At 39.5% G+C, this 12,075-nt stretch overlaps 1 protein-coding gene across 1 annotated transcript in view; it reads left to right on the top strand.

Moving 5' to 3' along the window:
* Positions 1-12,075, top strand: part of cntnap5l (contactin associated protein family member 5 like) — an 88,343-nt gene that overhangs the window by 21,186 nt on the left and 55,082 nt on the right. The window contains 2 exon segments of the mRNA XM_048234535.1: positions 12-122; positions 3,820-4,013. Coding sequence (XP_048090492.1) covers positions 12-122; positions 3,820-4,013 — 305 coding nt within the window.

Raw genomic sequence — 12,075 nt, 5'->3', positions numbered from 1 at the left:
CTCTTTTCTAGACTACTGTGATGACCCTTTGCTGCCCTCTTTGCCTCCAAGCTCTTTTGACAGTTCCTCAAGATTTTCCAGCGATCACTTGCCACAGTTTGCAAAGCTAAAAAACAGAGACGGTGAGTTCATTCATCCTGTGCTACTTCTAAAAGCCTTAAGTGTTTCTCTAATCCTCTTGACCTACATGCTACGTGGTTGAGCTCATGCCCTACCAGTGCAAAAATGCTGTGTCCCTGACCTGACACCATGTCTCCGGAAGTCTCTTCTGTTTGAGCACCAATTTTTACAATTAATTAATTAATTAACTCTAAACTATTCATAACACATTGTTCATGTCAGTCCCCAAGGTGTCTACATATCTTTGCCTCTTCTGCTTTCCATAGTGTTTCCATATAAGTTAGTCTTGGCAGTTTCTTTTTTCTTTTCTGTTGTTACTTTGTTCTTATCCTGTATAAAACCTAGTGTTTAGGGTTTACTTACCAAGAGTAGAGTTTTACTAAACCTGGGCTTGTCCACCGGCTTCTTTCTTTCCCTTAGCAGGGTCACAATTCAGTTTGTTGCTTTTTTCAGTCAATGACCAAAAGGTTCTCTCTGATATGCTGTGCCGTGCCAAACACCCACCACCACTGCTGCCAAGTTTCACTGAATGCGAAGACACATCCTCAGGGATTACTAGCTGCTCCTGCCAAGAGACTGATGTTCCCCTGGAGGGCATAGCCAGGACAATTGTTTAACCCCTGAGATGATCATGAGGAAGGAGATGTGGCATTTTAAGATGTCATGTTCACTAACTAGTGACTCAGAGCTAGAAAAATTAATGTCACTTTGAAGGGCTCCCCACTCTTTCCCTGTTTCTTGTCCTACATGGACACTTGAATGGAATGCTTGTTGCAACCACACACACTTTGTGGGGTATGTATATTCCTAAGTCATAATCAAAATCCTTCTATTCCAATTTATTTATGTAGTGTTAAAGGCATTTACAGAACCCAGAGTCTGAACACCCCAAAGCAAGGACTAAGGTTGTTCAGAGTGCTTGTTAAGACAGCATTGGGTGGAATTGATCAGAATGGACCGATATGGTCCATGGACCAATATACCGTATTGGACTTCTCATCTTACTTTTCCAGAACTGCTTTTTCTTGTGTGAGAAAACTCAAACCTCTCACTCATAATTCAATGCTAATGAAAGAGTGGCAGACTAGTCAGCACATTAGGTGCTAGAACCTGTAGTCCTGTGTCTCCTGAGATTGATGCATGTGTGTAATCTGACCATGGCTATCCAGCTCACACTGCTCTCAGACTCTCAGCCAATGAATTGACACACAGTCTGCTGAAGAGCACACCAACCTTGCTACATTGCCATGGGACAGGCAAAACACACGACTCATTTGTGATGCCTCAGCACAATCAGGACTGCACTGAAGCCATATTAATAAGCCGTATAGCTTCGGATGGAGCCCTTGCAGTACGATCAGAGGAAGAGGAAGAGCGCTTCATAGCTCAGCAGGCTAACATGCTGGAACCGGTTCAAGAACTAGTTCTCTGGTTCAAAAAAGCGCTAGCCATGGCCCTGTGACCAGGCAGTGACCCTCCTGTGACTCTGCTGAGCTCCTGACATGACTCCAACACCACCAGCCCACCTCCAAAAAGTGACAACAATAAATAAAAACTCCATTCCCTTTTCCTTATTTCCTCCTGCCTCTGCCAGTTCAATTCAGCTTTCCATTCTCTCTATTCCCCCATCTTGCCTTTGCAATCTAAACTCAATGCGCCAGAAACGCGGCACGCAGCTATTCTCCACGGCCGTGGCTAGCCCCCCCAAACCCCCTCCGCCCCTGCCAAAGCGCTTGACGAATGTGGCTATTTATATTTTCCAGGCTTTATTCCAAGCAAACAAACGAGCCAGAAGGAGACAGGTCTGCAGCAGTACAGTCGCTGAAGCCTTCCACCTACAGGGAGTTTCAGAGGGTGTTTTGCCCTCTTCTCTATCTCTCTCTTCTTATCCCTCTTTCTTTCACCCTCTCTCTCTTTTTTTGAGGGAAGGCAAGGGGTAGAGTAAGCAGCATCCCGGGGGGAGTTGGGTTGTGTCTTGTGTTTTTCTGTGAGAGAGTTATAACGGAAGAAATGTGCCAGGGCAGCAGTGGCACATGGGTATTAAAGCGGCAGATGTATGGCACAAATTCACATCTTGCCTGCGAGTGGAGCAGCAAAGGGCCGCAGAGGTGAGGACGGTCCTGGTGCATGGTGACTGAACTCTAAAAACCTCCTCCTACCACGCTTCAGTGATCAGCAGAAACCGGAGATACAGTGCTGTGCCTACATTTTGCAAAAGACTGGGAAAGAAGTGCTATATGAGCCCAATTAATGCAATACAACAGAGAAGTACAAAAGTACAATACAACAAAATACCACAAAATAGCAATAGTGAATCACAGTTAATTGAAATAATTTGATTTCAGCAGCACTGGTTGTTCAGATGATTTTTGACTATTCTTACAAAGCCACAAATATGTTATGATTACAGCCTTGTAGAATTCTGGGGTATTCTCACTGTATTCTGATGTGTTCATATGTTACATCTGTGTGTAGTATACAACGGGGAGAGGTTCATATTATTGTACATAACTGTGCCTTAGGCCTGTGCACCAGCAGGAAGGTCATACAGCCCGATGTTTAAGAACATCCGAGGAACATCAGTGATAACATGGGTCGAGGGAGACAGTATGTCTGCCTATTCGGGCTAGTATCTCCATCTGGCCAGGGCCGGGTTTTGTACCCTGGTTGTCACCTGCCACGTTGGCATGATTGACGTTTGTATGTTTTAGTATAACAGGCTTTGTCTTAGGTTTTGACTTGGAGACGGATCGAGGAAGCAACCCGAGGAGCATCTTCTGTCGGAAGGCTTAGCAGCCGCTTCTAATAACAACCACAACTGTTAGACTCTGCACAGTTTTACTGTTTGAGACTTAGCCTGTGTTCTGTTATTCATTGTTGTACCATCTACAATAAATCATCATCTAATCGCTGATCCTGATCCTGCCGTCAAGCTTTATTGACCATCTTCAATACAGACATTAGAACTAAAACACAACGCAACAACCAGAACCTGAATCAATATAGTTTTCAAATACATGTTTAATTTTTTCCTCCAAATTGTGTGCACAGTTGGTCGTCTATTGTGTCTGCTGGTGGTTTGCTCACTATATTCCCCGTTAGTGAATTGTCATTTCTCCTCTTCTCCTCATATCCCCCACTCTTCATGTCTTCCTGTCTTGTCTTCCTTGTCCTCCATGCACGTGTACTTCCCAGCTCTCCTTGTCCCTGTTCTTTCTTTAGGTTTGCTACCCCCCCCCTCCATGCCTTTCTAATCCTTCCCATACCTCTTCCTCAGCTCATTCGATACTCTAATCTCTCTTTCGTCCTTATCTCCCTCAGCCCATCTTGATTTCCTCCTCTCATTCCACTTTATCTCTCGCTCCATCTATCCCTCCCCTCTGCACTCTCACTCCCATTCCCTCGTCTCTACCTCCCACTATTCTGCCCTTCTCACTCTCCATTCTCTCTCTTTATTCTCTTTTCCTCATCTCTCTCTTACTTACCCCTTCTCTCTCTCTCTCTCTCAACACACTTACTCTCTCAACCTTTCTCTTTCTGAACAAACTGACTTTCTCTCACCCTCTCCCTCTCTATTTCTCAACACAGCTACTCACTCTCTCTCTCTCTCAACACACTTACACTCTCTCTCCCTCCTTCTCTTTCTCTCTCCGGTCCCTCCTCCTTTGATTACAATCTCGCTCTCTGCTCCTGTCCCAGGTGGGGGCGGCTGGTCACCTGCGGGAGAGGACCAGCGCCCGTGGCTGCAGGTGGACCTGCGGGAGCGCGTGGAGGTCAGTGCCCTGGCCACACAGGGCCGCTGGAGCAGTCAGGACTGGGTTGGCCAGTACCAGCTGCTCTACAGTGACTCCGGACGAGCCTGGAGGCAGTACCGCCACAGTGACGTGCTGTGGGTGAGTCAGAGCCGACTTGTGCTGGACTGTATTTCCCCTCCAAGAGGTGCAGCTGAGAGAAAGAAACATTTGTGTGTGTGCGTGCATATGCGTGCATGTATGTGTGTGTGTGTCTGTGTGTGTGTGTGTGCGCGGGCGTGTGCGTGCATGTGTGCGTGTCTCTGTGTGTGCGTGTGTGTGTGTGTGTGTGTGTCTCTGTGTGTGTGTGTGTGCGTGTGTGTGTGTGTGTGTGTGTGTGTGTGTGTCAGCTCTGATCTGACATTCTTGCTAATGGGGCTCGTACCTCAATTACACCATCATCTAAGAACAGCATGTTAGCCTGCTGAGAATGGCATTGTGCTATTAACTTTAACTCAGTCGCTAGTCACAGTACTAAGCGCCTCAGGGAGTGACATTTCTCATAACAACCAATACTGAAACAACTAGATGTAAAATACAAAATACGACCGCTGCCCAGTCCAGCACATTTTTTCCACAAAAATAAATCACGCTGAAAGGTATATATGATTCTAACTGTCTCACTAAATTGCATTATGCACACTCAATTCTCACTGGTATCTGCTAGACAACAAGTAGGGGAGAACCGGGACGAATGAAACACTTCTTAATTAAATGTAATTTACAAAGACATCGTAAAACACTAAAAAGTTAATATTTTGTCTCTAGCAACCTACATCTATCCTCTGTCAAATACAGTTGCATCTACAGCTCTGAACAAAACCGTTCAAGAGTTATTTAAGGAGAAGTCGAACGTGCGTTTTGTTTCATTCGTCCCTCCTGGCTGGGACGAATGAAACAGCATGGGGGACGAATGAAACATACAGCTTAAATTATGTAAACTTCCCACAATTTCAATATTTGACAACATATCATAAATGGTACTTCAAGTAGGTGTTATTTTAGATAGATTACTGCTGGGCTATATGTCTTGGTTCATGTCTGTTAACAACTCATTGACGTCATGGTAAAGCGCTTATCTCACGGTTATGGAAATAGCATGCACTATGCCATTAATATAGCTAGAATAATGCATGTTTCGAATTATATAATGTTTCTATAGTACAAAATGTTATTTCACTCTGTTTTTACGTGGTTAAAGCCACCACACATCCAAATAAGTGCCCTCCATGACCGACAGGCCGTCGGTCTCCATAGGTTAACATGGCAAAACTCGACCCCCTACCTGATAGCCCCAAATATATTTGCATCTTTCTAAAACTGCTTTTCCATGTCTCACCTGCATAAAATATAGTATAAACACAGATATGTGTGCATTGACTGAGAATAAATGGGGTTTACTGCCTGGTCGGGACAAATGAAACAGGTGTTTCAATCGTCCCGCCATAGACATCTAGCATTATAGGCTGTTTTGCATCCATTACAAACAAACATGCAATGTGAACGTCTGGGATTGGGGAGAGCACTAAATGCTCTATTGAATAAGCATGAAGTCAAACGTTTAAATGAAAAACACTCTTTAATAATCAAAAAAAAACCGCTAATGAAGTAAACTTGTGACCATCAAAAATCGTTTATCGCCTGTAACTCCGTGATACCAGGACGTAACAGGAAGGCATTTGGCTGAGCAACGGAGGTTAATATGCTCTATGTTTTGTCCAAATGATGACTGTCTATCATCGTTGCACTCGGAGAAAACCGGAATGTTTCATTCGTCCCCCGTTTCAATCGTCCCGAGTTGTACCCTACCAAAACATGATTAGTTCATAGATTTCACATGTAAAATTAATTTTATACAACCCCATCCCCATCTTGCCTGTTCATAATTCTGAGAAATTCTTGAATTGTGTGCATGTCTGCGTGTACATGTTTATGTTGTATGTTATGTGTGTGGGTGTGTGTGTGTGTGTGTGTGTGTGTATGTGCCTGTGTGTGTGCATGTGCATGCATGCGTACATATGTCTACTGTGTGAGTATGTGTCATACATATGATTACTGTGAATGTATGTGTGTGCGTGTGTATCTGTTTATGCACATGTGTGCATATGGAATGGGTTAACATGACCCCTGGAGGCAAACATACGAAAAAATTGGTCATCCTAGGCCCTACGGTTCTCAATATATTCACAAAAAACTCTGTTGGTGTACGGTCACTAAATGTACACATAAATTATTTTATTGTAAGGCCCCCCATGAACGAAAGTTCACGAAACTTGGCATGCATTCGGAGGGTGTCATAATGATCCTACACTTTCAATTTCGTGCAGTTTTGACCATGTCAGCCAGAGATATTGTGATGAAAACACCTAATTTTTTGCTTTTTAATTTTTAACTAGGTGGCGCTATACTAGGGCTGGGCAATATGGCTGAAAACTGTATCACGATATAAGTATTTCATATCAGTCGATATCGATAATTATTGATTTTTTAAATTAAGGACCAGAAGGGAAAAAAAGTTCAATTTAAACTCTTTTATTTTAAACTTAACCTTCCTCTGATTTTAATCACCTCAGTTATCAATCAAAGCAAACAGGGAAAATAAATAGCAACACAATCATGAAAAACACTCAAATAAATAAATGTGCACATAAGTCTGAATGAAAAGCAGCACTGGTTGAAGCCTGGAAATATTGTAAACAAAGTAGCTTAATTTGCTAGTTATCATAGTCTAGCCTACAGTTTCCCCACTTGTGTTTAAGTTTCAAATGAATACTTTTTCTCCTTGGGACAGGCCCGTTTGAGTCTTGGAAAATACTTTTCCATTTGCATCTGGATTGAGATGATTAGAACCTAGCAGTCAATTTGAATGCAACAGTTTTGAACTATTTGTGCAGCGTGCTCTGTATATAATAGCAATTTAGCAAGTCGTGTTCCACGATTGTGAATGTTGAATGGATTATGTGCAGAGGAGGGATGCGCCTGTTGAGAGGGAGAGAGAGAGAGAGAGCACGGGGCAAGGACTCAAGTCTGTGTTGAGGTAGGCCTACTTCTATCGCCTACTCTGGTAGAGTTGCACATACTAGCTACAATGCAAGATATATTTAGCCTATTTATTTATGGATAACGTAAGGCGGGAGGTGTGTGTTGCTTTTAATTATCGAATGTTCTATCGAACATATTTTTTATTGATATCGATTACATCTATTGCGATACATATCGCTATCTATATCTACATATCGCATATATCGCCCAGCCCTACGCTATACATGAAAAAAGTGGTAATGGGATGGGTTGACATGGCCCCTTAAGACCAACATACTCAACTAGGTCCCATCAAAAAGCTAGTTAAACTGATTGCACCTGTATCAACTGCTTTCTGCTCAATTAGGCCAACTCTCTGTGTGTCTCCATTCTACAAGGATATAAGGCACATTCCATCCAACTTTCTATCCATTCATCCTCTTCAAACCATTCACTCATCTACCCATTAAACTATCCCATCAACATCTATTAAACCAGGGGTCTCAAACTCAAATGAGCTGGGGGCCAATTCTGCCAACGTCATCTGATTGGAGGGCCGGCTATATCTGAAAATACAATGTTCTTTTTTTCAAATACCACACAAAACTGCAAACAGAAAGTGCAAGTGTTTTTATCTAGTTTTAGACACCTGTGCTAGCAACCTTAGCTTATAAATAAAATAATGATAAAATAAATATTAATACAAATTATAAAATAAATGAAAAACATAAAAACAGGTATGTGTGTGTGTTTCACACCAAATAAAAATATTTCCTCATAACTTTTTTAAACCTGGCAAACTAGGCATCAGGGTTAAGAAAGCAACACCACTGGATTTTTATATCAAAATTTCAAAAGGCCATGGCTTGAAAGTGGTCAGAGATGAAGTCCTACTGTAAATGTAAAAATCTTTGAGTAAAACAAAAGTTTATGAAGGGGGTAAATTTACCCATGTAATTTGTCACTGGATGGCAAGCACCTCAAATTATGCACCTTTCAGTAAATACTGGATGAACATATTTAAGCAGGTTTACTTTCCTTTTTTCATATTACCCACATAACAAATTAACAAATTAACAAATTAACATAATTAATACCAACACCTAATATGTTGTGGTTTAGTAATAGATTACTACAATATAGGCCTACAATAAAGTATTCTGGTCAAACAGTTCCTATCGCGGGTAATCTGCAGTACCCAGAAGTTTGCATCATATTGCGGTTGACTTTGTAGTTCTTTAGAGCCCTATTTCTACTAGCCCTGCTGTCTGTACCACATCCATTACGGACACTATCATCACGATTACCACTGCAACCTCCAAGCTATGTCGGGCAGAGGGTCGAAACAAGCATGGTATGCTTAGTGGACACCGTTGTATACACGCACCTCCATTCACAGACGCACCGTGACTATCACTGTCATAGACGATCAATCATAATCTCCAAAAGGATATTCTCCTTCAGAATTAGAATAGGTGAATAACATAGCTTACCTAAGACTTCATCGCACGTGAACGTTTTTCATCGTTTGGTGTAGGCCTATTTCTGCTTAATTTCTGCTTCAATTTCTGCAACACTATGGCCTGCATCGCTTCCGCGTCATTACATATGCACGTCTTTGTGTTTCTCGCGTGTAATACAAGTATTTCCTGAAAACTTTGCGCAGCGATTTTGGGTTTGAATCAAGCTATGGATGTCTTGCACATAGTGGAGCAGAGTAGGCCTATAAATGAGATTTGTCACCGTACCTGGATCTATCGTCTATTTTAATCAGTATCGTTGTTTGTCGTAATTAATAGCCTCAAGGGCCGGATTACATTATTATTTTGTCATACGTCGCGGGCCGTTATTGGGCAGGACGCGGGCCGGATTTGGCCCGCGGGCCGGGTGTTTGTGACCCCTGTATTAAACAATCTGCCTATCAACATCCATTCAACTTTCTGTCTATCAACATCCATTACACTATCTACATTTAACTTTTAAACTATATACTCTGTCTCAGGCTTTAAACATACAATCTGGCTCTACAGATCCTGTTCAACTATTTCCTCTGCCCACAACTGTTTCAAAATAAATGTCCTCACTACAATAATTCACTATTAAATAATTTAACTATTTAAACTACTCAACTATTTAACTGTTCAGCCATTTCAACTGTCAGTTGTTATCAACTATGACTTCTGCCGACTGTTATCAAATAAAAGTTTGTTTTGCATTTTATGTTAATATACAGTATGTTTATATTTTCATGCACTGGTAATTTCCTCGAAATTACATTTTCTAGTTAGTCCATTGTGATGTCATAGTGCTAATATAAAGTCTATGGGGAAAAATAAGCTTGTTTTTTGTTAATATCTCAAAAAGTATAAAGTTTACAAAAGTGAAAAATACATTCCTCAAGTGTCCTTTTCAAGACCTACGTTACAAAGTTTGAACAAAGTTTCTACGTTAACCGGTTGAAGCTGAATTAGACGCAGAAATATGGTGGGAAGAAGAAGAAGAAGAAGAAGAAGAAGACTTCAGATAACATCATGCACTGTAATAACTAGAAAACGCAATTCCAGGGAATTACCAGTGTATGAAAATGCAAAACATATTGTGTGAAATATATTGTTAAAACAGATGATATGCTAATTGGCAACCAACATGATGAGGTTTAATATAGTTGGAATGACTGAACAGTTAAATAGCTGGATAGTTTAAAAGGTTAAATTATTTGTGAGGTAGATGAGGTTTAATATAGTTGGAATGACTGAACACTTAAATAGAGTGATAGTTTAAAAGGTTAAATTATTTGCTAGGTAGATGAGGTTTAATATAGTTAGAATGACTGAACTTTGTGAGGTAGATGAGGTTTAATATAGTTAGAATGACTGAACAGTTAAATAGCTGGATAGTTTAAAAGGTTAAATTATTTTTAAAAGGTTAAATTATTTACGGTAGATGAGGTTTAATATTAGTTGGAATGACTGGACAGTTAAATAGGGTGATGGTTTAAAAGGTTAAATGATTTTCTAGGTAGATGAGGTTTAATATAGTTGGAATGACTGAACTAGGTAGATGAGCTTTAATATAGTTGGAATGACTGAACAGTTAAATAGCTGGATAGTTTAAAAGGTTAAATTATTTGCAAGGTAGATGAGGTTTAATATAGTTGGAATGACTGAACAGTTAAATAGCTGGATAGTTTAAATGGTTAAATTATTTGCTAGGTAGATGAGGTTGTCTAATTGCTGTGATGTCATAAAGGCCTAATAGTTTTTAATTAATAGTTTAATCAATCAATCAATCAGTTTAACTGGCTCTTTGATGGGGCTTAGTTGAGCAGCTGGAAGTTATGTCTATGGGGACATTTTGAATAGTTTTTTATTAATAGTTTAAAAAGTATAAAAGTTACAAAGATGAAAAATACAAAGCCCACATGTCCTAAGTAAGACCTACATTTCCTGAAGGAAATACAGTGCATGAAAATGCAAAAATATGATGTAAAATATCATACAGAGTAAAAACAAACTATATTGGTTGCTAGGTAGATGAGGTTTAATATAGTTGGAATGACTGAACAGTTACATAGGTGGATAGTTTAAATGGTTAAATGATTTTCTAGGTAGATTTGCTATAGTAGATGAGATTTAATATAGTTGGAATGACTGAATAGTTAAATAGGTGGATAGTTTAAATGGTTAAATTATTTAGGTAGATAGTTGACGATAACTGACAGTTGGAATGGCTCTAATGTTTGCTAGCAGTTATGCTAACTATGTTAACAAAGATAATAATGTTAACCAAGTTACTTAGCTAACTTAGCTAATGTTTTCTAGGATTTTTGAAAAAATGTTAATAATGGTAATGCTGCTAACTATGTAAACCATGTGACTTAGCTAACTTAGCTAATAATTGTTAGCAGTTATACTAAAATGCTAACTATATTAACCATATTACTTAGCTAACTTAGCTAATCATTTTTAGCAGTTTTGCTAACAATGCTAACATGCTAGCTATAGTAACCATGTGACTCAGCTAACTTAGCTAATGTTTTCTAGCAGTTTTGTTAAAAATGCTAACAATGTTAACTATGCTAACAATGTTAACTATGCTAACCATGTGACTTAGCTAACAACGCTAACTATGCTAACCATGTTACTTAGCTAACTTAGCTAATCATTTTTAGCCGTTTTGTTAGCATTGTTAGCATTTTTAGCAGTTATGCTAACATGCTAACCATGCTAACTAGGTACAGTGGGTAGGAGTCATAGTTGATGACAAGTAACAGTTATAATGGCTGAACAGTTAAAAAGTTCAGTAGTTTAAATTGTTTAACAGTGAAATATTGTAGTGAGGACTTTTATTTTGAAACAGTTTTTGGCAGAGGAAGCAGTTGAACAGGATGTGTAGTCTTAATAGAGCCAGTTTGTATGCTTAAAGCCTGAGACTGGCAGTTGATCCAGGTGGCCTGACCACCTGGCATAGGATTCTAATTGCTTAACGGCTCTATTGTGATGTCATCAGCCCAATGTTAAGTCTATGGGGACATTTTGAGTAGTTTTTAATTAATAGTTTAAAAAGTATAAAAGTTACAAAGATGAAAAATACAAAGCCCACATGTCCTAAGTAAGACCTACGTAACATAGTTTGAATGAAGTTTCTACGTTAAACTGTTGAAGCTGCATTAACTGCGTTAGAAGAAGAAGAATAAAATGCCTAGGAAAAACAGTACAGTGCATTTTCATGCACTGTAATAATAAAGCTAAGAATAAGAAGCCTAGGAAGAACAGTACAGTGCAAAAATAAACATACTGTATATTAACATAAAATGCCAAACAAACTTTTATTTAAGTTAAATTATTTAATAGTGAATTATTGTAGTGAGGACATTTATTTTGAAACAGTTGTGGGCAGAGGAAATAGTAGTCTTAAGAGAGCCAGATTGTATGCTTAAAGTCTGAGACAGAGTATATAGTTTAAAAGTTGAATGTAGATAGTGTAATGGATGTTGACAGACAGAAAGTTGAATGGATGTTGATAGGCAGATTGTTTAATGGATGTTGATGGATAGTTTAATGGATGGATGAGTGAATGGTTTGAAGAGAATGAATGGATAGAAAGTTGGATGGAATGTGCCTTATATCCTTGTAGAATGGAG

The sequence above is a fragment of the Alosa alosa genome, chromosome 23, assembly GCF_017589495.1.
Source record: "Alosa alosa isolate M-15738 ecotype Scorff River chromosome 23, AALO_Geno_1.1, whole genome shotgun sequence".
In the NCBI taxonomy this organism is placed as follows: Eukaryota; Metazoa; Chordata; class Actinopteri; order Clupeiformes; family Clupeidae; genus Alosa; species Alosa alosa.
This window is presented reverse-complemented; position numbering and strand designations above follow the sequence as displayed.